We start from the raw sequence: 26,964 nt of genomic DNA on the forward strand, positions 1-26,964 counted from the left end.
TGTAGGTATTCTAAAAGTTCTTTTTTTTTTTTTTGAGGGATAATATAAAGAACAACTTGACTGTTTGATGTTAGTTGTTTTTCTATAATAATTTGGTATATTAATGTACATACATTAGTTTAACTTCTTATTTTAAACAATAATACGAGTTTGAAAATCTTATCATATAACATTTGAAAAAAAAATCAAATTAGAATTTACTCAATTTGCTCCTGAATAAATTAACAATTGATTTCAAATACTAATAATGTTATTTTTATTGTAAGCTGAATTTATTTATTTCTTTTTGTAGACAAATTTTTTCCGTCTTTATATTTACGTATATATATTATATAACCTTAACTCTTAAGTCAATTTGTTTATTGATGATGAAATTACAATGGATTGATATATCAAAAGTAAAAAATATAACTATTATTTTTTAATATTTTAGTAGTATTTTGTGCATTTTGAAAAAAAAAATAATCATAATTTGATAGTTTGGATTTTTGACAAACAAATTTATGATATACGGGAAAAGGTGTTAATCGGACAGTTCGATTTTAATTTGTCAAATTTCGGTTCAATTTTTGGTTTTCGATTTATGAAAAATGTAATCTGAAGTCAAACCTTTCTGCTTCGATTCGGTTCGATTTTTGTATTATAATGCACCGATTTATACGGTTCGATTTGGTCGATTTGATAATTAATAATACTTAACACAATAAAGAAAACATAAATTTCATTCAACATGTAATTTAAATATCCAACACACAACTTAAAATTATAATCATATAGTGAAAAAACAAAAAATAACGAACAATACAAAAACAAAATTCAACCACAGTCTTATAATATTTTCAAAAAAAAAACGAAAAAAAAAACAAATTTGATACGGTTATTCTGATTTTGATACAATTATTAAAATTAATAATATAAATACATTGTAAAATATAATATGTTTTTTTTACTTGATTTCTTAGTAAAAACTTTAAAAATAAAGTTTAAATGACTTACATAAACAATAATCAACTATAAATCACATAAACAACAACAATGAATTAAATAAACAACAAACAACTAAAAATTATTCAAAATGGAACTCATTCACTAAATATCATCTCATAACATATGTAATATAAATAAAATTATTAATTTAATTCAATTTCGATTTTGACATATATAATCCAAAATCAAATAACTTCAGTTTTAATATTTATATCTAAATTAAAAATACGATTTTCGGTTCGGTATTTGATTTTTTCGATTTGGATTTCCGGTTATATCCGAAATATGAACACCCCCTATAATAACCTATATAAATCTGATTCAATGTGAGCAAAAAAATTCTAGAATTTCGACAAACAATTTATGATATACCAATATAAATATGATTCAATCTGAGAAAAATATCTCATCCTCCATTTAACGAAAAACTAAAAGTAATAACACTAGTATTTGAAATTGGAAAAAACGTATTAATAATTTTAAACGATAACAAATGTCACAAACAAACATATCAAATTTGAATATTAGCTATTATATTTTGGATGTCATCAATTAATTTTGAATGTCATCACAAATTAATTTAATTTCAACCATCAAACATCCCTTAATTACTATGTATATGATTAAATTATTAAAAAATTGAAGAATAATATTTTCATAAGTCTATACAAAATTAAAACACAAAACGACCAGAATATATATGTATATACACGTGTACTAACATATGTACACGTATATTCATTAAAAGTCAAAACAAATATCTAATAAAATTATGTAATATGTTGAGCAACCAAACAATGAGAGTCTCTTCCCCCTATCTTAGGAAAATGTTTACGACAGCATCAATAAATCAACTCAATTGTCACGGTTACAAGCACAAGCACTCTAAGATAGATAAATAACGCTTTCCAAATCGATCCATTTTAACCACTCACCCTCGTTTAATTATTGCTAATCACAGGTACAGTGGCGTTCGATAAGATATCACAACTAATTTCTGGTCTGACGAAAGAAAAAACTCATACCCCACCAAAGTCACACGTGTCTTCGGTGGGGTGATAACTGAACATGCTACAAAGCATGTACGTCAAGTGATTGGATGGATAAAGTATCGGGCAGAAACACTCACCTCCAAGTTGGATAGAAAGACGACATTCTGGATTCGTAGCGCAGCCTTTGTCCGAAGATAGTTGTAGCAGTGACGGGGCAATACTGGACCTGGGCATACACCCGGCGATGGCTTGTAAGTACGTGTTCTCCCCACAGTCTCTTGGATTAAAAATGCCATTAAAATTGTCAGTAGTATTAGAGCCATTAGGAACAGAATTAAAGGAATAAAGACTCGACTCTATTTTCAAATGATGAAATGGTGGCTGATGCCTAATAACAATCAACAGTTAAGTCAACAATATATATGTATTAAGACAAAACACGGTTTTTTTTTTTCCACATTGTTTACCTTCACTTAGGCAACGTTTATTTTTGAAATGAAAAAAAAATGGACACAAAAAGAGTCTCCAAGATTTTTCCAAAATTGTTTGCACAAGGGTATAAAAATTAAAACTCAAGTATACTATAATACCTAGTATTTTGTGCGATACCAACGGATGACACATACAAAGCTATCCATATATTTTCGAAAAAAAATGCAGACAGTCAAAAGCAAAACGGTCCCATATTTATGTTTTGAAGTTACTCTACGTCTATTATTTCTTTAGAAACATAAACCTTCAAATAAGAATTTTACTATTTATCATCTCCACATAAGTGAAAAACAAAAAGTACTTGTGCTTAAGACTCCCAAAATTATTGCTTTACCAAAAAAAAAAAAAAATTCGGATGTCAAAAGTGTATTGTGGGGACGTGGAGCACTTTCAAAAGGACGAGATGTAAAAATTACATGCAAATGTACATAGCAAGTTGAATTCAAAAAAATGATTACCTTATTAGGAAGATAGGAATGATCACATACGACCTTCTCATAATTGATTAGTTTATTTAATTTTGAGAGTCTTAAACGCAAGCATGTTATGTTTTTCACTTATGTGGAAATGAAAAATAGGTAAAATTCTTATTTGAAGGTTTATGTTTTTTAAGGAACAAGACGTACTAGAGTAACTTCAAAATATGAATATGTTACCCGTTCTGCTTTTGGCTGTCTGCATTTTTTTTCAAAAATATATGGACAACTTTGAATGTGTCATCTGCTGCCATCATACAAAACAGTAGGTATTAAAATATACTTGAGTTTAATTTTGTGCAAACAATTTTGGAAAAAAGCTTGGAGACTCCCTTTGTGTCCATTTTCTTTTCATTTCAGAAAATAACGTGTGCCTATGTGAAGATAAACAAATGTGGGAAAAAAAGAAAACTGTGTCTTGTCTTAATACATATATATTATTGGCAATTAACTGTTGATTGTTATTAGGCATCAGCTACCATTTCACCATTTGAAAATAGAGTCGAGTTTTTATTCCTTTGGTTCTGTTCCTAATGGCTCTGATACCGCTGACAATTTTAATGACATTTTTAATCCAAGAGGGCGGTGGGGTGAACACGTACTTACAAGCCACCGCTTGGTGTGTGTCCAGGTCAAATATTGTCCCCTCACTGCTACAACTAACTTTGGACAAAGACTGCATTATGAAGCCAAAACACTGCCTTACTATCCAACTTGGAGGTGAGTTTTTTCTGCCCGATACTTTATCCGATCACTTGACGTACATGCTTTGTAGCATGTTCAGTTATCACCCCACCGAAGACACGTGTGACTTCGGTGGGGTAGGAGTTTTTTCTTTCGTCAAACGAGATATCAGTTGTGATATCTTACCGAACACCACTATGTGTGATAAGCAATAATTAAACAAGGGTGAGTGGCCAGAATGGATCAATTTGGAAAGCGCTATTTATTTGTTTTAAAGTGTTTGTGCTTGTAACCGTGACAATTGAGTTGATCTATTGATGCTGCCGCAAACATTTTCCGGAGATAGGAGGGGAAGAGACTCTCATTGTTTGGTTTCTCAATATATTACATACTTTTATGAGATATTTGTTCTGAATGTTAATGAATACACGTGTACATATGTTAGTACACGTGTGTATATATATTTTCTCGTCATTTTGTGTTTTAATTTTGTATAGGCTTATGAAAATGTTATCCCTTAATTTTTTAATAATTTAATCATATGCGTACCGTGTCATGTAATTAAGGAATGCTTGATGGTGAAAAATTAAATAAATTAATCAATATAACGCCCTAGATAATCATATATTTTGAAGTAAGAATTAATGATGACATCCAAAATATAATAGCTAACATCCAAATTTGACATGTTTGTTTTATTGTAACATTTATTATTTGTTATTGTGTAAAATTATAAATACATTTTTTTTCAAATTCAAATATTAGAGCTATTACTTTTATTTTTTTCGTTACACAGAGGATGGATATTTTTGCTCACATTGAATCATATTTATATATGTATATCATAAATTGTTTGTCAAAATCCTAGGATTTTTTTGCTCAAATCCACAAATTTATATAGGTTATTATAGGGGTGTTCATATTTCGGATTTAACCGGAAATTAAACCGGAAAAATCAAACAAGGAACCAAACCAAAAACCGTATTTTTTAGTTCGGATATAAATATTAAAACCGAAGTTTATTTGATTCGATTTTGGATTATATATGTCAAAACTGAATCGATCGAAAAACAAAAATTGAATAAAATTAAAAAATTTATTTATATTATATATGTTATGAGATGATATTTAGTGAATGAATTTCATTTTGAATAATCTTTAGTTGATTGTTGTTAATTTAATTCATTGTTGTTGTTTATTTAATTTATAGTTGATTAGTTGATTATTGTTTATGTAATTTTAGTTGATTATTGTTTAAGTAAGTCAATTTAACTTTATTTTTAAAGTTTTTACTAAGAAATCATGTAAAAAAAGAACATACTATATTTTACAACGTATTTATATTATTAATTTTAATGATTGTATCAAAATCGGAATAACCGTATCAAATTTGTTTTGTTTTGTTTTTTTGTTTTTTTGTTTTTGAAAATATTATAAGAAAACATACCACCACCAATTGATCTGTCCTCATGTTTGATCTGCATTGATATGCTTTCTCGCACCAAGCTCCAAACTCCACGGTCAATCGATCTGCTCTTAAAACTCATCTGTCCATCAACTTCGATAAACACTATTGCTTAGGTATAAAGTCAGAGTGGAAATCTAAATTTAATGATCATAAGAAAATTGAAAAACTGCCAACCAAGCACAATCAAATATTTTATTGGACCCCAAGATTACAGCAATAACAATACTCGAAAGGACTTCGAAGTTTCATACCTCGCCCCAGAAGCAATGACTGCTTTATGCACCTTTATACCATAGTATCCTTTGCCACCAAATGCTGGAAGAAGTGATGGATGAATGTTCAATATCGAATTTGGAAAAGCACGGATCAGCTCAGTGGGAATAAGTTTGAGATAACCAGCCAAAAGAACAAAATCTACCTTGTAGATCTGTTCATAGGTAATATGAAACTAAACTCGGTAAGATAAATCACCAGAAAAAGGAATGTAAATGCTTGACGATATTTTGCTAGAAGAGGGGATGAAAATCAGTTTCTGCTTTCCCTCGAGATGGTAATAATACATAATAGTATGCCAAAAAAATAAAAATACAACAAAAAACACATGGAGACAACATAGTGAAAGAGCTCAAATAACACTTTCAGAAAATGACTGATGTCAATTAGCCAAACCACTAACCAGATAGATTAACTCAAACCTGAGCAACATAATGCCAAGAATTCTGTGCCTACACTTTAATTTATTTATCTTTAAGACAAGTAAATTCTCGGAAACCCTTGAGGTGGCAACTTATCATGTAGGAGGCAAAACTTATAGTTCTAGAAAAATTTAATTACAATAATCAAGTTGGAAAATTATTCGCTGGAATGGGCAATTATTCTCCTCTTGCACATCTTTCATTTTAGGAACAATATAAACAGGGATACCCTTCTGACGGGCAAAGTCCGCCCCTCCACATTCTGTATGAAATATTGAAATGTGACCACAGAAAATACAGAGTTTGGTTTAATAATCATGAAAACAATTATGACATGAAAGTAATCGATCTCAAAATTTGGACTAATAGTGATAAAGTAGAGATCTTTGGCCGTTTAAGAATCAACTACAATGCTACGCCGCATCTACGCGAATAATTGCTGAAATTTACATGAAAAATACCAGGTTTATTGGTGACCAAAACAGCGATGTCACCTTGAACAGACCCACTAAGACTTGCCTCATAGATGGACCTGAAATTGGAGCCTCCGCCAGATACAAAAACCGCCAAATTTTTCTTTCGAATTTCTGAGACTTGGTTATCTTTTCCTACAACGAGGCTCCCTTCACTCTCAAGTCTCACGACGTGATTTATGAACTGCACATTCCTTTTCGAAAGTGCGCGAGGATAAAAGGAACGATGAATTTTGAAAGAAACCCAGCTTGGGCAACGGATTTTGGATGAAATTGGAGTAGAAATTTGTGCCACTGAATAGATATTTCAGAGGATCGAATCCATGGAATAGCTGAATGGAAAGGGTTCCGGGAATGAGCTGTCTGGGTTTCCATAGAACTGCAATAACTTAAAAATGGAGAAAAATAATAATAATATAATAAGTTACATTTGGAGTCAAGGATTTCCACCAAATTTGGTGGGATTTAAATTTATGAATATCTTTTCGGCGTTTGGAAAAGTTTTGATGAAATTTGATGAAATTTGATTTAACTGAATGAAATTTTTATAAAATTGATTGAATTGTGGAGATTCATATGATAAGATTTGTGTTTATAAAATAATATATTTTTTTTTCAAAAAATTATATTATATTTTTTAGATGAAATTTATATTATATTAAGATATCGTTTGGTTTGAGGTATAATATAAATAATATATAAATAAGTAATATAATGTAATAAATAAGAAATAAGAAATTATAGTTCAAATAATATTGTATTTGATTGATATATTATGGTTTATTTGATTTGATTGATTAAATTTTATATAAAAATGTTAAATGACTATTTTGTCCTTTTAACAATAAATAAAATAAAAATTATATGGGTAATATAGTAATTTGAATTCAATGATTTGATTGATGTGAGATAAATAATTAATGATTTGATTGATGTAAAATAAATAGTTAATATATTGATAAATAATATGATGATAAGAACATAAGATGAGATGAGTTATACATATATTAATAATATGATTAACAAAATTGTGCCTAAGGGTATAGTATGCACGAAATTCATCAAGTGGTTAATTTGGAGTTTATATATCTTCAAGCACGTGAAACTAAAACTTGATGTTATATTTGGATCTATGGATTTGAAACTTAAGATTTCAAACCATGATAACAAATTTATCGGTTTGTTTGGCAAAATCCTCAAATTCAAACTAATTATTTTTTAGACTTGAAATAATAAAATCTACCCCAACGTGGGTTAGTTTCAAACGAAATCCCTGGTTTCAAATACATGTATCGAAATACAACATAAAAGATAAATATTATTAATTCCAAAGTGGAGAAAGATGGTGAGAGCCTTACATCTGGTAATTCCAACCACCATAATTACCATACCAAAAAATAAGAGAGAGTAAACAAAAAAAAAAGAAAAAAAAAGTTTTGGTGTCCCATCTCTTTCATGACCACACTTTGGTAGCAAAACTAGAAAGGTAAATATTTTCATGATTCCTTGTGTAACTTATTCAATAGCAGAAAAATTTCACACCACGAAAGTTGCCAAGTTAGTACCAAATGATGAGTGGATTATCCCATTTCTGATTTCTCCTATCAGGTTTGGCGTGGAAATGACTCAGCATGGGACATTAATTTCACAATTCCATCTCCAAAAAGAACAAGATAGTGTTGGCTCATTTACGCTTAAATGCAACCTAAAATTGATTCTAAAAAATAAATTAAAATTGCTACCTAAAATTGGTGAGGAAGCAAATCAAGAAATTTTTTACCGTAGGTTCATCTTTGTTGATTTGGTTAATGATCGAATCTTGCAAATCTATGCTTAATTGAGAAATGATCCAAAATTTTGGTCTATCTTTCAAAGGATGAGGTTTATAAATGAAGAAAAATCATGTTTTATATGCAAGTTTTTAATTTAAAGTAAATAATTATTATGTTGCTAATCATCCAAGTTTGATTAGAGAGAAGTTGTTAGGAAGGGGCTACCACAAAGGGATTGGAAAGATAGCATGTGACAAACAAAGGGATGATCAAAAGCTAAGCCACCCATTTTGCTTAACTGATTTTTTAAATTATATTTCTTCAAAAAAAATATAAATTTTGCAAGGTTTTGGATTACTAATAATTGTAATTACCATGTGATATAAAAAGAGCTAATTTTCTCTTTTTTAAGACTTTTCAAACTGCTAAAATCTTAAGGTACGTGTGATCCACTGAAAAATAAATAGATACATATTTATTGATAAATGTGCATCTTCAAATGCACTTTTAAGATAATAACCCAAAGATAGCATGAAATTTTTCAATATGACCATATTTCAAAATATAGAATTCCTAACCATGAGAAGATGAGAAATACATTGGCTTTGGGTGACTAAAGGCACTTCTTTTCTTAGTCCGTGAAAATTTTATTCAAGTTTGTTTTTATCACGTATATTAAAAAAACATTAGAAAAACAAAGTTTATATAAAAACTTCCTATTTCAGTTTATTTATTGCATTAAAAAATAATTATATATTTTTCAAAACGTAAGGATATGTTAGTAAAACAAAAAAGTGCAGTTAAATGTAAAATATGACTACATATATTCGAGACAATCGGAAATGATGCAAATGACCAACTATGCCAAGTTCTTGAAGGAGATTTTCTCCAACAATAAAAAATTAAAGGAGCGTGTGTTGATCTGCTTAACTGAATATTGCTCTGCACTGGTACAGAACAAAATCCCACCCAAACAAAAGATACAAGGAGTTTTTCTATTCCTTGCATTATTAGTGATATTCATTTTCAATAAGCTTTATGTGAATTAGGTGTTAGCATAAATCTGATGTCATACTCTATTTTTAGGAAACTAGGTTTGGGGGAGCCAAAACCCACAAGGATGTCGCTGCAGTTGGCTGACAGGTCTATAAAATATCCAAGAAGGATAATAGAGGATATACTGGTGAAAGTAGACAAATTCATCTTTCCAGTGGATTTTGTAGTACTTGATATGGAAGAAGATTTGGATATGCCATTTAGTTTGGGAAGATCTTTCCTGACGGCATGAAAAGCACTCATAGATGTCCAAAAGGGAGAATTACTTCTGATAATGGGAGATGAAAAAATTGCTTTTTATGTTTTTAATGCGCTCAAATGTTCATAGGTTGATGAAGAATGTTTTCAGATAGATGTGGTTGACTCACATGTTTATAATTATGTGCAGGATACACTCTAGGAACCTTTAGAAGCTGCACCTGCATCTTCTTTCCATGATGATGACATTGGTGAAGGAAAATTCGGAAATGACTGCTTACTTGAATGATAACCAACCTTGGCGGAAAGGTGGCAGGCTTAGACTTGAAGATCTAGGTGACAGGAAGGATTTAGTCCTCCAGAAACCAAGTCTTGAGGAGCCACCAACTATTGTATTGAAACCCCTAGCTCCTCATTTGAGATATGTATTTTTGGGTGATGATAACAACTTACCCGTCAAATTCCCTCTTATTTGACAGATACCATGGAATCCAAACTACTAGATGTTCTAAAAAATAACAAGAGTGTGTTTTCTTGGAAGGTAGCAGATATCAAAAGAATCAATCCTTCTATCTGCATGAATAATATCTTAATGGAAGAGAACATCAATCCTTTGGTCCAACCTTAGAGAAGATTGAATCTCAAGATGCAAGAGGTGGTGAAGGCCTAAATGATAAAACTATTGGACGCAGGTATTATTTATCCAATATCTGATAGTGCATGGGTAAGTCATGTTCAGTGTGCACCAAAAAAAAAAAGGGGTATAGCTGTAATTAAAAATGAGTAGAATGAATTAGTACCTTTTAGGAAAGTTACAGGTTGGCGTGTGTGCATAGATTATAGGAAACTAAATGACGCAATCAATAAGGACCACTTCCCTCTCCCCTTCATTGACCAAATGCTAGAAAAACTTACGTGGTATGAATTATATTGTTTATTAGATGGGTATTCAGGGTATAATCAGATTACTATTGAACTTGAAGATCAGGATAAAACAACTTTTACTTTTCCATATGATACATTTGCTTATAGATGTATGCCTGTTTTTTTAATAATGCTCATGCAACTTTTCAGAGATGCATGACTGCGATATTTTATGACATGGTTGAAAATTTTCTGGAAATATTTATGGATGACTTTTCAATTTTTGGTCAGTCTTTTGATGCATGTCTAATAACCTGATCACTGTTTTGGTGAGATGCTAGGAGACAAATTTGGTCCTAAATTGGGAAAAATGTCATTTCATGGTAAAAGAAGGGATTGTGTTTGGACACCGAATTTTTGAGTAGAGAATCGAGGTGGAAAGGGCCAAGGTTCAAGTCATTCAGAATTTGCCTCTACCGAAGATGATTAAAGGAGTCAGAAGTTTTTTAGGCCATGCCATTTTTTATCGGTGGTTCATCAAAGATTTTTCAAAAATTACAAAACATCTTTCTTCTTTTTTAATGAAAGATGCACCAATTAATTTTGATTCAAATTTTTTGCAGACGTTCAAAACTCTGAGGAAAAGATTGGTAACTGCACCAGTGCTGACAACACCTAATTGGGATCTTCCCTTTGAGGTCATCTGTGATGCAAGCGACACGTTAGTTGGTGCCTTACTTGGACAAATAATAGAATTATGCTACCAATGAAAATGAATTGATTTTTGTAATTTTTTCTCTTGACAAATTTCATTCTTACCTTGTACTTTCAAAATTCACTGTGTACTCTGATCATTCTACAATAAGACATTTATTGGCTAAGAATGATGCAAAACCAAAATTGATTAGATGGATCTCGCTCTTACAAAAATTTGATCTATAGATAAAGGATAAGAACGAAGTAGAAAATGTTAAACGCAACATGCGTGAAAATTTCGACGATGTAGCAGAAAAGCCCTTAAACACGAGCTCAACTAATGACCCGAATAAAAATGTATCAAGACAGCAGCAATCCTGCAACTTGTAATGTAGAATTTCTTTTGAAATATATGGAAGTTGGAATGTTGGGTCTCAGTCCATGTATAAATATAATGTATAACACAACTAGATTTATGCATATCCATACAACGCCATCTTTGTCAGTCCATTTATAAATGAGTATTAAGTACTACTCTAGAACAAAAATCCAAATTCACCCTCTAATCCATGCTTAGGAAAAACTTGAATATGACAGAAGAAAACAAAGAAAAAATTCAACAGTTGAGGCTTGTATTGAGCATGATTTCCTTAAAAAAAATTTACCCCGCTCTTGGTGCTTTACGTTGTTTGGAAATCTTCTCTTAAGATACAACAACTTCTGTTTGTGATTACAGCAATGTAAAATCACAAGTTTCTTGACCAAAAATATATGTTTATAGAATCTCTTTTGTAGAATAAAGAGGAAGATGAATGCAATGAATGTTTTTCAAAATCTGAGAATCTATATATAAAATGATGTTTGATTCTCATATTTATGTTATTTTTGTGTAAAGACAAAAATTTTCAATCATGTGGTGTATCTTTTGGTTCAAATAACTGACAAAAATCACCAAAAAAAGAAAAAAAAACAACAAACTCTAAAAAGGCATAAAAAGTGTCCGGCATCCATTTTGTATTTATGGACACTCAAAAATTGTCAAAACTGTTATCCACGACAGCAAATGAGTTGTAGTCTCTGTGGTAAGATAAAAGAAAGAAAGTTTCTTAGTATTTTTTTGAGCGTCCTCTTGTGTGAGTTAGAGAAAATATTTTCTCGGTAATACTCGGAAGTTGGGATAGTATGAGAAAAAGTATTTTGTATACACTTGTAATATTTTTTCGATAATAAATATTTATGTGGATGTAGCTTTATTGGGTGAATCATGTTAATCTTTGATTTTTCGTTGATTATTTTATTCCACAATTACTATCGTCATGATCGCTTCGTTATAAATCCATAACAGAAGGCTATGTGATTGGTGTTAGATCCGAAGGAGAAACAGACAATTGCGAGAAGGTTGTATGTGATCCTTCCAATCTTCCTAATCATTTTTCTAAATTCGACTTGCTATGTACCCTTGCATGTAACTTTTACATCTTGTCCTTTCGAAAGTGCCCCACAATACACTTTTGACATCCGAAAATTCATTTTTTGTAAAGCAGTCATTTTAGGAGTCTTAAACGCAAGCATTTTCTGTTTTCACTTATGCCGAAATGATAAATGGGTAAATTTCTTATTTGAAGGTTTATGTTTCTTAAGAAACAATAAACGTACTAGAGTAACTTCAAAACATAAATATGTCCCCCGTTCTGCTTCTGGAAGTCTGTATTTTTTTCCAAGGGTATATGGACATCATTGTATGTTCCATCCGCTTCCATCGCACAAAACACTAGGTATTATAGTATACTTGAGTTTTAATTTTTCTACCCTTATGCAAACAATTTTGGAAAAAAATCTCGGAGACTCCCTTTGTGTCCATTTTATTTCCATTTTAGAAGATAATATTTGTCTATGTAAAGGCAAACAAATATGGAAAAAAGAAAATCGTGTCTTGTCTTAATACATATATATTATTGTCACTAACTGTTGATTGTTATTAGGCATCAGCCACCATTTCACCATTTGAAAATATGGTTGAGTCTTTATTCCTTTAGTTCTGTTTCTAATGGCTCTGATACCGCTAACAATTTTAATGACATTTTTAATCCAAGGGGGCGGGGTGGAGAGAACACGTATTTACAAGCCACCGCTTGGTGTGTGCGCAAGTCCAATATTGCCCCGTCACTGCTACAACTAACTTTGGACAAAGGCTGCACTATGAAGCCAGAATGCTGCCTTACTATCCAACTTGGAGATGAGTTTTTTCTGCTCGATACTTTATCCGATCACTTGAAGTACATGTTTTGTAGCATGTTCAGTTATCACCCCATTGAAGATACGTGTGACTTCAGTGGGGTAGGAGTTTTTTCTTTCGTCAGACAGATATCAGTTGTGATATCTTACAGAACGCCACTGTACTTGTGATTAGCAATAATTAAACGAGGGTGAGCTCTCAAAGCATGTGAATTAAATGCAAGATCATTTAATTCACCTCTTATCTTCCCAACTACCACCAATCACAAATCTAGCTCACCTAATGCCTTCATCATTAAACTCTTCCTAACAGTTAACCAGTTCCAAGTAAGCGGCAAGACATTAAATCACTCTCAAAAACCAAATAATCAATAAAACGAAGAATAAATGCAACACATAGTAACCAAAGGTATAACAACTGGAGTGGCAAAATTAGTACTCGATTATAAGCAGGATATGAATAAAAATAAATTGTAGCTTCAATTAAGAAAACATAACACCACCAATCTTAACAAAAAAGAAAAAAAATAAGAATGACCGATTGGAGATAAATGTAAAAATAAAAAGAAACTACTTCATATTTAATGACAACACCACAATTTCTACAAACTCTTGATAATAGTAGTATGTTAAACAAAATTTCTCACCAAAATTTGCGATAATGCCATGACATTAAAAAAAAGTATTTTACAAGTTAACAAGAGAACATAAAAGGAAAATAGAAAATACAGTAGCTTATAAGATCGTAGGTTGGCTAAAACACATTAGTATGCGAGATTGATCCATGGATGACTAAAATCTCAAAAAGAATATTGTAGCAGAAGAAAAGAATAGTAAAATAAAAAACAATGAAAATCTTAAACTTCACAACAAAAAGATTAGAGAACAGGGAAAACTAACTTTGAAATTTCTAAAAATCTTAAAATCGGCAAAATAACATTAAAGAATCCTTTGTTTTTGGCTGATGAATTTCTAAAAATCTTAAAATCGGCAAAATAGCATTAAAGAATCCTTTGTTTTTGGCCAGTTGCATCAGCTCTGATGTAGAGTATAGCAAAAATACGCCAACCTCTTTGTGAACAAACTATTTTTGGGTTGTCGAACGTGGATTAGATAATGACACCAAAAAGTTTATTTTCTCTTAACAATTTCAAGTTGATGGATTCGTAGCTCTTGAGTTCTCGTACATTTGAGAATTTGAAGCGGTGGAAAATACTAAATGTTGAAGTGTGCTTGTGATCGAAATACTAAAATCAGATCAAATATCAGGATTCTCTCCCCATGGGCCGATCCCAAATTTAGATCGGCCCCTACCCGACCGTTTTCCCTTGTCCCGGGTCATCGGCCCCGGAATTCCCTTAACGGGTCAGACCCACGCACTTATAGAGGCATTTAAATATATAAGCTCGGTCTTGTTTTTTTTTTTTTAAGTCAAAGGGACTCGCGTGTTTTTTTTTAAGTCAAAGGGACTCATTTAATGTACCGTATTAGTTGGCCCTTAAATTGGGTCTTAATTACTTAAGTGGTGTCAGATCAGATTAGTTAATGGTTATGTAATCTTTTATCTCGACCAATATACTCGTGGGGCCTGTTTTTTTTTGTTTTTTTGTGCGTATTCCCCTGCTGTGCAAACACAGCTCCTTTTCTACCGGGACCACCCTTTCTCCGACCAAAAAATTCTCAGAAACTTCCTTCCAACTGGACCACTCTGCTTTAAAGTCCCACACCTGTACCAAACAAACTTTTTCCCTTGTTTTATCCCTCGTATTTTCCAAGAGGGAACAAAAAGTAAGCAATATCATTAATGCTCCAAATCTGCCCCCTTTATTTTATTTCTGTTATGTTAAATGACAATTATCTTTTATTTTTCAGTGTATATATTTTACAATGATGTCTTTAATGCTAACTGTTTAATAAATATTTGTATCGACTCTGATAGTAACTATATTGTTGTTGGATCGGGGAAGAAATTTGAGTGGTTTACATTTGGTCGACCGACATAGGCTATTGCTCGACTGTCTATTTGTAACGTCGACCGAGGAAGAATGCATTTTGTAAAGTCATACCGACCGTAATCTCGACTACTATTTCATGAATCTCTACCTAATTATTGTAATGATCGACCAACTTGTTGTAGTGCCGGCTTGTGTAGAATGCAATGGTTTAGTCAACCTGACCGTTTGCATATAATTAGTACGATTTATACCCTCCAATATCGACTGATTTTTGAATCAGTTCGACTGCTCTTTCAAGCATATAGACTGCACTACAAGACTTTAAGTAGTTTCCACCGTTGGCATAATATTATTTCGACCATTATTATGAAATCTCGGTTGATATGTAAAGCACGGCGACCTTTTGGACATGACAATGTCGTCTTCGTAATTCAAATAAAATTTGTTAAAACGCATGTGTATTTATTTTTTCATTTTGAAAGTTGCTTATGCTTAATCTAATTATTTTTATAGGTTATGACAATCAGTAATGTTGTCCTTCAATGTAATGGAAAGTGGATTCGGGATGAGCACGATGTTTTCAAATGGTCTTCACATGAAAGTTGTAAATGGGATTTAATCACAGTGGACGATGAGACATGCAATTTCGAATCTTTTAAGAATGAGGTTGTTAACATTCTGGATTTGGCATGTGATATTAACAGAACCAAATTCAGCTATTTGCCGATTGTTCCTAATTGTCATCCTCATCCCTTTTATATTAAGGATGATAGAACTCTGCATGTGTACCTTTACTTTGGTGCCCCAGACAAGAGACCCGTGCTGAATGTTATGGTGGAAGAAGAGGAAGTGAACGTTGGACTGGACAACGAAGTGCATGCATTTGAAAGCACTCAGCACCTCAGTAATGATAGCATGACATTTAATAACATCGCTAATTTTGAACAATCATTTGATGTTTGTGGCAATTGTAAAGTCGCTGATTATGGTAGATCATGCAATGAAATGCGGGGTCTTGATGGTGAAGACGAGGATCGTGACAGATCGATGGATGTAAATGTTGGGGGGTTGAATCGTAATGACAAATACTTCGATGGAGATTTTGTCATTCCTAATGAGAATGATAAGGAAACAACTGAGAATGTCAACGTGTCTTGTCCTGTGGGGGGGTTGAATCATAATGATGAATACTTTGGTGGAAATTTTGTCATTCCTAACGAGAATGATAAGGAAACAACTGAGAATGTCAACGTATCTTGTCCTGTGGGGGGGGGGGGGTTGAATCATAATGACGAATACTTTGATGGATTTTTTGTCATTCCTAACGAGAATGATAAGGAAACAACTGAGAATTTCAACGTGTCTTGTCCATTCGAACAACTTGAAGATCCTTTAATTTTAGGAGAACCTTCATTACACCAGCAGCAATTAAGACGGTCTGAGTCCGAGCCGGAAGGGTATCTAAATGGACATCGGATCCGAAAAAAAATTCCGTTGGTAGATAGAGCTGAGTCATGTGGCAATGGTACATACTCATTCCGTGATAGATCCAACATTTCTATTGGGCAGGTATTTTCCAATAAGGCAGAATTTCAGATTGAATTGTCCCCACTTGCAATAAAGTCATCTTTTGAGTTCAAAATAGTGAAATCTAACAAGTCCGTGTATGATGTTCGATGTGCTGCTGATAGTTGTACTTGGAGGATTCGAGGTGCAAAGAAAGATCCACACTCAACATGTTTTAACGTTCGAACATATTGTAACATTCACACCTGTGACTTGATGCGCATGAGTATAAAAAATCGACATGCTACTTTTGGGTTAGTGTCAGCTGTGTTGCTAGAAAATTTCGGTGGTCAAAGGACTACACCTATGCCGAAATCAATAATCACAATGATGCGTAATCAGGGAGTTCAGGTATCATACTTCAAGGCACGTAGAGGTAAAGAACTGGCCCTTAACACCATGATGGGCAATTCTGTTGAGAATTTTTAGGAAGTTGCCATCATTTTTAAAAATGGTTGAGAAAGTAAATGTTGGTAGTTTCACGGATTTAGAAGTGGATGAAGAAAAAAGATTTAAATACATGTTCTTGGCATATGCTGCATGTATTACGGGATACAAATTCATGAGAAAAGTTGTCTGCATTGATGGTACATTCTTGAAAGGAAATTATGACGGTGTGCTACTTGTAGCAACCGCACAGGACGGAAATCACCACCAATTTCCCATTGCATGGGGTGTTGTCGACAAGGAAAGCTCTGAGTCATGGTCTTGGTTTCTAAGCAGATTGAAAATCATAGTAGAGAACGACGACTAATTGGTGATAATATCAGATAGACACCAGGGCATCATAAATGCAGTTGCATCTTTATACAATCGTGCATATCATGTGTTTTGTATGTGGCACATGTCACAAAACATCAAAGTCAAGAGCAACAAAAAAAATGGAGCTGCCGAGCTATTCATTCGAGTGGCAAAAGCATACAAGGAAAGTGATTTTTATTCCTTGTATACAGAATTGAGAGAGAGATTTCCAGAGGTTGCTAAATATTTGGAGGATAACACTTCTCCCGAAAGGTGGTCTAGAGCGAAACAAACCGGGAACCGTTACTCCATCATGACCACGAATGGAGTGGAATCAATAAATGGTAGGTTGCGTGAGGAGAGGGAGCTTCCAATAATTGCATTATTGGAAGCACTGCAAAGAATCACATCAACCTGGAGAAGTAAATATCGTCAAGAAGCGGTTGCATCAACTACACATCTCACACCAGCGATAGAGTCAATCATTCGTGAGAATTTCATCGTTTCTAGAAAATATGAAGTCATTGAAGCAACTGAGGGGAAGTATTGCGTGTACGGTAGCACAAGCAACGAGTTAGTTGATTTACAGAGTAAATCTTGCACATGCCGTAAATTTGACATTGACAAGATTCCATGTTCACATGCCATTGCTGCTGCCTACAACGAAAATATTTCTGTTTATGAACTTTGTACAGATGATTACACCACACGTTATTGGTTAAAAGCATATACGGACCCTGTCTATCCAGTACCAGGTGAATGGACAGTGCAGGAGGAAATATTGGTGCTGCCGCCTCTAGTCATTCCCCGTTGTGGACGGAAAAAATTAAAAAGAATACCTTCAGTCGGGGAGTATGCCAGAAGACGTTGATTTTTGTTTTTGTCACTCATTCAGCATGAAACGACCGATTAATGTATGGTGTCGACTGTTAATATTACCAACTCGACCGCTTTGAGTGTAGAATTTTAATTCTCTTTTCAATCGATTGTTATTATCGAAGCCTAATTAATCCAGGAGAGTCGGTTGGTATATAAAAAATATAAAATGGTACAAGTTTGTTAATAAAAAATATTGCTAGCTAAAATTCCACATAAACATAAATAAAAATTATTACGGAAATCTGTTTTGTTGTTTCCAAACGTTAGGGTTTTTCGTATTTATTATTATTTGCATTTTATTCGTATTTAACTTTTGTAGTCTGTTTGCGGAAAACGTGTCGACCGATTAATGTATGGTGTCGACTGTTAATATTACCAACTCGACCGCTTTGAGTGTAGAATTTTAATTCTCTTTTCAATCAATCGTTACTAACGAAGCCTAATTCATCCAGGAGAGTCGGTTGGTATATAAAAAATATAAAATGGTACAAGTTTGTTAATAAAAAATATTGCTAGCTAAAATTCCACATAAACATAAATGAAAATTATTACGGAAATCTATTTTGTTGTTTCCAAACTTTAGGGTTTAGGGTTTAGGTGTAAAAAAAACTGATTGCCTAAATAAAATATATTACCAAGGAGCAGCAACAATTCTTCTTAACTCGAATCCGAGTCCTTCTTCTTCACCACCTATCTCGGCCTTCAAACGGTTTATGCGACGATCGAAAATAAAACATTGATGCCCAAGTCTTCGAAAGCCTTACATTAATTCATGAAATCATAAATTCATGTAAGATTAGATAGGTGATTTGGAATAAAAACCTAACGTAGATGCCATCTTGAAGTGAACATGGCGGTAGCAGGCAGTGTTAGGACTCCTCTTGTATTATTAGGTAATACAGAGGATACGTAGGACTGCAATTAGGACTCCACTCGTATTATTGTAGTTGGATGGAACTTGTAACCTAGGTTGGGCAGAAATCCATACGGGGTGTGTGTTGGAAAACGTGTTCAGATCAATTAAGAATTGATACCCGGTGCAGCGGAAGTTTAAAATTTTTATTTTCTAATATGGAACGATTCCATATCATGGGTATCAAAACTTTTACGATTAAATTTATGCAAGTAAAAATAAAATCACAATTTAATTTTTACCTCTTCAAGCAACGGCTTGATTATGGACACCAACAGAATTTAATCTGCTCTTCTTGTATATCCCGGGAACCGATGACTTCACGATCAATCTGCGGAATAAGTCCACGAACAGAAAACAGAAACCCTCTGATTGATTGCACTAGAAATCAATCAGAATTTTATCGTAGAGAATAAACAGATTTGATCTGTTAATTCGGAATGTAATTTTTCACAAAAATCACAGACCGAATTTTTTCAAAAAGAGACAGAGAATTTCGAAAATCCCCTTGAAATATTAAGAGTGATTTTTCGAAAATTGCTAGAATGAATTCTTATGATTTTCGAACACTACTCATCTATTTATAGATAATTTCTAGACTAGATTAAGTTATGATTGTATTAGGACTCTAACTCCTTAGGGCCCACAATCCATAACTCAAGCCCAACAAGTCAAGCCTGTTAATATAGAAATTAATATAAAATTCATCGTGACTCCGATTGATAAACTGATTTCACCAATGTGCACAGAAACCATTTCTGCATCTTTTAGAGTCAAGATAATTTTTTTGAATTCGAATTCAGTGATTTCCAAAAATGTGCATCCCTATGTCATTTTAGGAAATCCCACTCCCTTTTAATTAAGAAGTCCAACTTCTCTTTCATTAAATAACTCTTTAAATTTAACTATTTCTACGGGGTTTAGTAATCCATTACTTGTGTGACCCTCAATGGTTCAGGGATACAGCTAGCCGTGGGCTCACAACTCCTTGTGACTCGGAACAACAATTTCCGACTTACCCAACAAATCATGGTAAGAGCGCCTAGAAACATCGTCCCATGATTTCCTAGGTATCACTGATAGTGCCTGCAAGAACCAGTAGATTTTGGTTAGCGTACAGTACGATCCCTTCATCCAAATATCCCGATCAAATCAACAACCATTGGTACATCGAGAGTCGTTCGAGATTCGATAACTATGCATTACATCTTGGAGATCAAATAGTGACATCGCATGTGTTACTAGGAACACCGAGTAACCTAAAACACATCATGTACTCTGGCCAGAGATTCGTCACACTAATATCTCCTCAGATCGCATAGGATATCCACACTCGCAAGTATGTGTTGAATCCTTGACAACAAAGCATCGACTCCTATATGTGTTGTAACTGTACCCAATCCCGACACCTGATGACCCCAATAGAGTCGGTAAACGAGTCAAAGTACAGTACTAGCATATAGAGTCTCAATGATGTTTCAAGTAATAAGGACTAATGGTGTACAACCAAAACCGCGAACTTTATCCACTCGATAAGTGATAACCACTTGGAAAGTCCGAATAGGGTAGTTCGATCATTCATCATATGAATATCCATTTGCATGCTTTGAACATCTCTATGTTCCATACCAATGAAACGTGATACTCGGCATCGCAAATGCTAGTCTCAAACTCGAGCGATCCTTATCCTTATTTGCGGACGGCTCAATTGACTAGGAACAGTTTAGAATATACAGTGACTATAAGATGTGTTTCATGATAGTCATCTCCATGTGCTATCACATCTTACATACACTATAGTATATTCAAGGTCTTTATCAAAACAACAATAGTATATCATAATATAACAATATGAATAAAGATAAAGTCAATGTCATTATAAAAGTGTAAATTATATTAAACAAAAAATTGTTTATACATAGAGTCATAAAAGCCCTTAGCCACAAGTTGGCTAACCGGGCACCCACTCTTTCAGTGTGGAATGTCCAACATAATAAGTTGATCAACAACAATCATAGTGATAAAATATTAATTATTGTAATTTTGTATTCGAGAGAGGAGAAGAGTAGAAGAGTAGGTAGAAGACGAAGAAGGAGATGGAGAGATGGAAATTTTTTTAATAATGGTGAATATGAATATGAAAAATTAAACGCCTTTTATCTTTATTTATAGAAGAAGAAGATTGGGTGGGTGAGTGAATAATCATAATCCATACGGTTGAGCACTTTAGATTTTGTTCCAAAATTGTTCCTACACATTAAATTATAAGTCGAATGAATTGAATTATTCCCACATATCGGGTCATGGGTGAGAATGAATCAAATTCCTTTTTCTTGGAATGTGTATCCGAAGAAGACAGATAGATTTCGATTCCCGTGAAATTAGTCTTGAGACTAGCATGGTCGAACAGTCAAGTCTTTTGAGATCCCAATCCTATATATTTTTTTGCTATATAAATAGCCATGAAGTTGCGTCCAATAATTATTATTAATTATAATTATTAGTCGAATAAAATTCCGAAATAAATGTATATATTGCTAGTTGTTAGTGACCATTATTATGAAAAATAATATTTTTATTCAGCTTCGATATAATCAAGCATTCAATAAAACATTCCAATAAAATAACACAAAGTAAACAAAATAAAAATCAACCATGAACCAGCAAGCAATGACTTCAACTTTCGGTTATCTTTTTCAGCTTTTTTCTTGTAATCTTCGAGCACGACCAGTTTCCATTTCAACTCGGGAATTATAGTCATCGCCCTACGACACATCGGCGGATCTTCCCATGCGAAGAAATTACATCCACCACTCTGCCACGGTAAGGGAGGAAATAGGACCAAAAAAAATTAGAATAATATAATGAGCAATAAATTATAAGAAATAAAGATAATCCCGTAAAAGTAAAAAAAATTAAAACAGGACTTTCACCCTCCAATTTTTGCATCCATGGAACCTCCGACCTGGATTATCACTGGTCCAAAAAACCCTCAAATTTGCTCGTAGTCCACATTGACAGAATATCATTCCCCCTTGAGAAACTAAGGACATCGCGATCCTTGGAAGATAATGTATGATTTGGGAAGGTTGGAAAATTTATAAAATGATAATAAAAATTTGAAGTATTTAGAAATGGGTCGAATTATGAAATAAATATACTGCCCAAAAAAATCCTATTTAAAGCTCAACGTGAAGGGGTCGACAAGCAAATATATTCGGTCGATCAATCATTATATTCGGTCAGACAGCGGTCGAGATGGTAGCGTGGGCATCCTCTGTGTTTAATATGGGTCAAATCATGTTGTATCACATTATATTGAATAGATTCTGGACGCACATGATGATTTTAGTCTTAATCCAATGGTGAGAACGATACTTTCTTCTCTACCAAATGTCGCACTAATCTTAATCTTACATTATGATAGGGATGTAATCATGTTTATAAATTCGAATAATCACAATCATAACCTTTGAAATAATATGATACAATCTCCATGGAACAAATTTCATAATAGTGGAATTTAGGGTTTAGGGTTTTCAATTTTTTTTTTTTTGAAAAAAAAACACCGCCGGAAGCGGGGGGTTAGGCAGACCCCTACCTGTATATAAACATAAAAAATCGATACAAATAAAACCTAACGGAGGAGGGGGACTAGGCCAAGACCTCCCCAAAAGGCTATACAAAGGTAATAAGAACATCAGAACAGCTATGGTATCGAAAAATATACAACCAAAGCATCCCTAGAAAATAAGTATAAACAAATAACATCAAAGATAGCTAACTAAGTCAACGTCAGCAGTCATCCTGAGCAGCAAAAGCTAGAAGAGAACCACAGCTCGGCCCAGCAAATCAAAAACGGACACTGAGGCGCGAAGAGTGGCTGGTATCAACCTGTGCAGTAAAACCTAGAGGAGATCCACAACTCAAGGCCAGCAAAATCAAATCCGACACTAAAGCGCGAAAAGAGGCTGGCACCATCCAGAGCTGAACAACAGATCAAAGCTATGCAAGAAATATGTCCAAAAATCATGATCAGCTGGGAAGTCACTATACATAGGCCGCGAGGAAAAAGAGGAGCGAAAAACAACATAACAAAATTAGGGTTTAGGGTTTTAAATTTAGGGTTTAGGGTTTAGGGTTTAGAATTATTTGGGGTTTAGGGCGTCTTATTGCGGGTCCGGTGAAACCCGACAAGTTCAAGCGCGCAACCCCTAAAAAACACGCTAATGAGTCTGGATTCGATTCTTTATCACTATTTTACTTTCGCAGTATTCAAGGTTATATAGCAATGTAAAGTACAAATATTCACAAGATTGTCACGTGGCCTTCTAATAAATATCAATCGATCACGTTAGCATATCAAGTTTTCAACAGTCGACAACCAAATAATAATCAGTCGCCTATTACATAGACGCCGACTGTTTAATAACATATACATATTACGTAATACTGTAATCTTAATCATAATCGTAAGCAATAACGTGTAATTCATAATCATAACCCAATTGGTTAAGTTGAATAACCAAATTTATTGATATATGATGGTTTTCCATAAAAATTTTTAAAAAAAAACATATTTTCTTTTCTCTCAAGCAGGACAAATAAATATATATATACTTTCTCTCAAGTTTTTAGTAAAATTTTAGCATATCTCTGATTATTGAATTGTATCGTAATCTCAGATAAAATTGCATATGGTATTTTATTCTTGAGGCCGATGCTTGTTAGATAGGAGAGGTCAGAGGACTATGGTTAAGCACAAACAAATGTTGGGGAAATAGGAGTCAAAACAGAGCCTATTTAAAGCTCAACGTGAAGGGGTCGACAAGCAAATATATTCGGTCGATCAATCATTATATTCGGTCGGACAGCGGTCGAGACGGTAGCGTGGGCATCCTTTGTGTTTAATATGGGTCAAATCATGTTGTATCACATTATATTGAATAGATTCTGCACGCACATGATGATTCCAGTCTTAATCCAATGGTGAGAACGATACTTTCTTCTCTACCAAATGTCGCACTAATCTTAATCTTACATTATGATAGGGATGTAATCATGTTTATAAATTCGAATAATCACAATCATAACCTTTGAAATAATATGATACAATCTCCATGGAACAAATTTCATAATAGTGGAATTTAGGGTTTAGGGTTTTGAATTTAGGGTTTAGGGTTTAGGGTTTAGAATTATTTGGGGTTTAGGGCGTCTTATTGCGGGTTTGGTGAAACCCGACAAGTTCAAGCGCGCAACCCCAAAAAGACACGCTAATGAGTCTGGATTCGATTCTTTATCACTATTTTACTTTTGCGGTATTCGAGGTTATGTAGCAATGTAAAGTACAAATATTCACAGGATTGTCACGTGGCCTTCTAATAAATATCAATCGATCACGTTATCACGTTCCTATTGCCCTATTCAGTTCATGAATAATATTACTCCAAAGAAGACACGCATACCGAGGGATCAGCACGCATGCGCATGATTATTTATTTTCCAGTTCAGTTCATGAATAATATTACTCCAAAAAAGACACGCATATCGAGGGCTCAGCACGCATGTGCATGCTGTTTGCGCAACCCGAAGACAACACGCAAATCGAGGGATTTAAGAACTGCAATTGTATTTATTTTTGTCCCGTTGTTCATTTTTTATTTTTTTCTTTTGTCTTCTGGTTATTACTAGGTTCCCTTTATTATCTTAATGTTATTATGTTATTATTATAAATATATAATGTTTATAGGCGAGATTCGTTAAAAAGGCCGGTACACGCACTCTGAGAGGCTCTGAACTCTCATCGTCTGTCTTTCTTCCTTGACATCTCCCCAAAATAGTATCTATTTTCAAAATACGTATTATGGGTTCCATCAGTACTGATAGATTTTTTTTTCTCATTCCGATATTGTATTATTTCGTGTTTCCATTACTAATTTGTTTTGTTTTTCTTGCATTGTAATGTTAAATAGTATTTATTTTCCACTATGTTGGTTATGTTGGTAATACAAGAAGAGTCATTACGGACCTTACCTGCGTGTAACTGGGTTTCCATCAATAGGGTTTTTTTCATTTGTTTTCCTAATGATAATAATAATGATAATAATATTACCGTGTAAACAGTACTTACGAAATTACGTTTACGATTAGTTCACCGAAGAGACGTCAACCAATTAATATAGCGTATTAATTGAGAACATGCATTCAAAACGTCCCATCGCATCGGATACTCACGATAAGGATGAATACACATTTGCAACTTTCAATGTTTGTCTATAAATAGTGCATTTACGTGTTTACGTAATATTACGTTCTGCTCAAACTCTTGCCCTCTTCTCTTTATTTTCTTCTCCTCTCTCGCATTCACTTTCCAATGGCAGGCGACAGTTCCAACGTCAACCACTACATACAACATGTGAAGAGGATGTACGAAGACTTTGTCTATGAGAAGGCAATGTCTACGTGGTCGAAGATTGAGGAGCTGAGGATGTACAGTACAGACAAGCGCCAATACCTCCTCGGCGAATGTCAGATACCAGAAGACTTGATCGCGTAGAGGAAAAATTTAAGAGGAAGCTCCGCATTTCGAATTCCATGGACATTTTCAAAGATGAAAATGTTCGCCGTTTAATGTTAATGAAAGAGTCTAAATATGTGAGGAAAATTTTTTACTCTTATAATTTTATGAAAATCGCCTATGATCACTCTAACTCTGACTTGTACTCTTGGGTTTCTGAATGGAAACATTCACTACTTCAAGATTTAGGGTTGTAAAAATTTCCTTTTATTATATAAAATTATGTTTCGTTAATGAGTTTTTCGTTACACATGTGTTGATAATTCTTGCAACTTTAATGAAGATAATAATAACAATACAACCTAAATGTCAACAGTCTTAGTTCAAAATATTATATACCCTAAAAAAAGGCTTAATATATTATATTTAATTACAAACGGTAGTCGATTGTGAATGAAGGTTTACTCCACATAATAACCGGTCGTCGATGATTTTGCTACCAAACGGAGAATAATTAAATATTAAATAATACCCTCGATCGAATGTGAATAATGTCGGTCGACCCAATATATTAACCGGTCGTCGCGGAATTTGCTATCGACCAACGAATTATATTCGTATTCAATGTTTAATAATTTATTACGATCTAAAATATGTTTTATATTGTACTTATATTAAATCTCATATCAACAATATATTTTTGTTATTATATAAATTATTTTTTTGTATTTGTTCTGTTAGATTTTTATTGTGAATTATGACGAAAAAAAAAAAGAAAATCTTAATCTACAAGTTCAAAGAGAGAAATAAAGAATTGCAACACGTATTATCTATAATACTAATCATCAATTTAATAATAATAATTATATACAGACGTACTAATCATCAACAATCTATTTTTTACTTTTTTTTATTACGTATTTCAATGTTTGTCTATAAACAGTGCTTTATGTCTATGCAAATCCATCGAATAGTCACGCGACTGTTCGGGTTCCCAGACTCTTCACACTTAACCTACCCTGACTTCTGATTTCTGATTATAAAAGCACAACATCTGTGATCATTTCGAAACAAACAAATCGAAGGTTAAGTATATAATATGAGCAAATATGGACGGAGCAAGTTCTTTAAGGTGATCACCCACGAAGCAGATTATGCCAGAAGCCTCGGAATTTTCAGCTTTCTCCTGCCATTCCGAGCAAAGTTTAGCGGTAATGCAAATATAGTTATCTGTCACTCAGATTGATAGAGAACTCTCTTTGCATGATCATGGTTCGTGAAAGACATGGTACCCAAAAACTTTGA

General features: G+C 33.4%; 2 protein-coding genes and 1 long non-coding RNA gene across 3 annotated transcripts; 2 read left to right on the top strand and 1 right to left on the bottom strand.

Annotated features, from left to right (window-relative positions):
- Positions 1-1,036: 1,036 nt before the first annotated feature.
- LOC140867843 (phosphoribosylglycinamide formyltransferase, chloroplastic-like) lies at positions 1,037-6,568 on the bottom strand (the record flags this gene model as incomplete). The annotated part of the gene is made up of 4 exons (XM_073272892.1): positions 1,037-5,526; positions 5,776-5,885; positions 5,934-6,056; positions 6,256-6,568. Coding segments are annotated over 4 exons (765 nt in total), but the record flags the coding sequence as incomplete, so codon positions are not given.
- A 3,070-nt stretch (positions 6,569-9,638) lies between these two features.
- LOC140860294 (uncharacterized) lies at positions 9,639-10,627 on the top strand. The gene is made up of 3 exons (XR_012143670.1): positions 9,639-9,685; positions 9,773-9,985; positions 10,499-10,627. It is a non-coding gene; the product is annotated as an uncharacterized lncRNA (long non-coding RNA).
- Positions 10,628-17,453: 6,826 nt separating this feature from the next.
- LOC140894296 (uncharacterized) lies at positions 17,454-25,698 on the top strand. Its single transcript, XM_073302769.1, has 2 exons — positions 17,454-18,105; positions 25,523-25,698. The coding sequence occupies exons 1-2, from the start codon at positions 17,454-17,456 to the stop codon at positions 25,696-25,698; spliced, it is 828 nt and encodes a 275-aa protein (XP_073158870.1).
- The last annotated feature ends 1,266 nt before the right edge of the window (positions 25,699-26,964 follow it).

The sequence above is a fragment of the Henckelia pumila genome, chromosome 4, assembly GCF_033568475.1.
Source record: "Henckelia pumila isolate YLH828 chromosome 4, ASM3356847v2, whole genome shotgun sequence".
Taxonomy (NCBI): Eukaryota; Viridiplantae; Streptophyta; class Magnoliopsida; order Lamiales; family Gesneriaceae; genus Henckelia; species Henckelia pumila.

Bases quoted from the DNA above. Each gene is read 5' to 3' on its own strand.
- LOC140894296 (XM_073302769.1), top strand. From the start codon at position 17,454: ATGTCACAAAACATCAAAGTCAAGAGCAACAAAAAAAATGGAGCTGCC. The intron at 18,106-25,522 runs GTGAATGGACAG...TTCCAATGGCAG, and splicing joins CCCTGTCTATCCAGTACCAG to GCGACAGTTCCAACGTCAAC.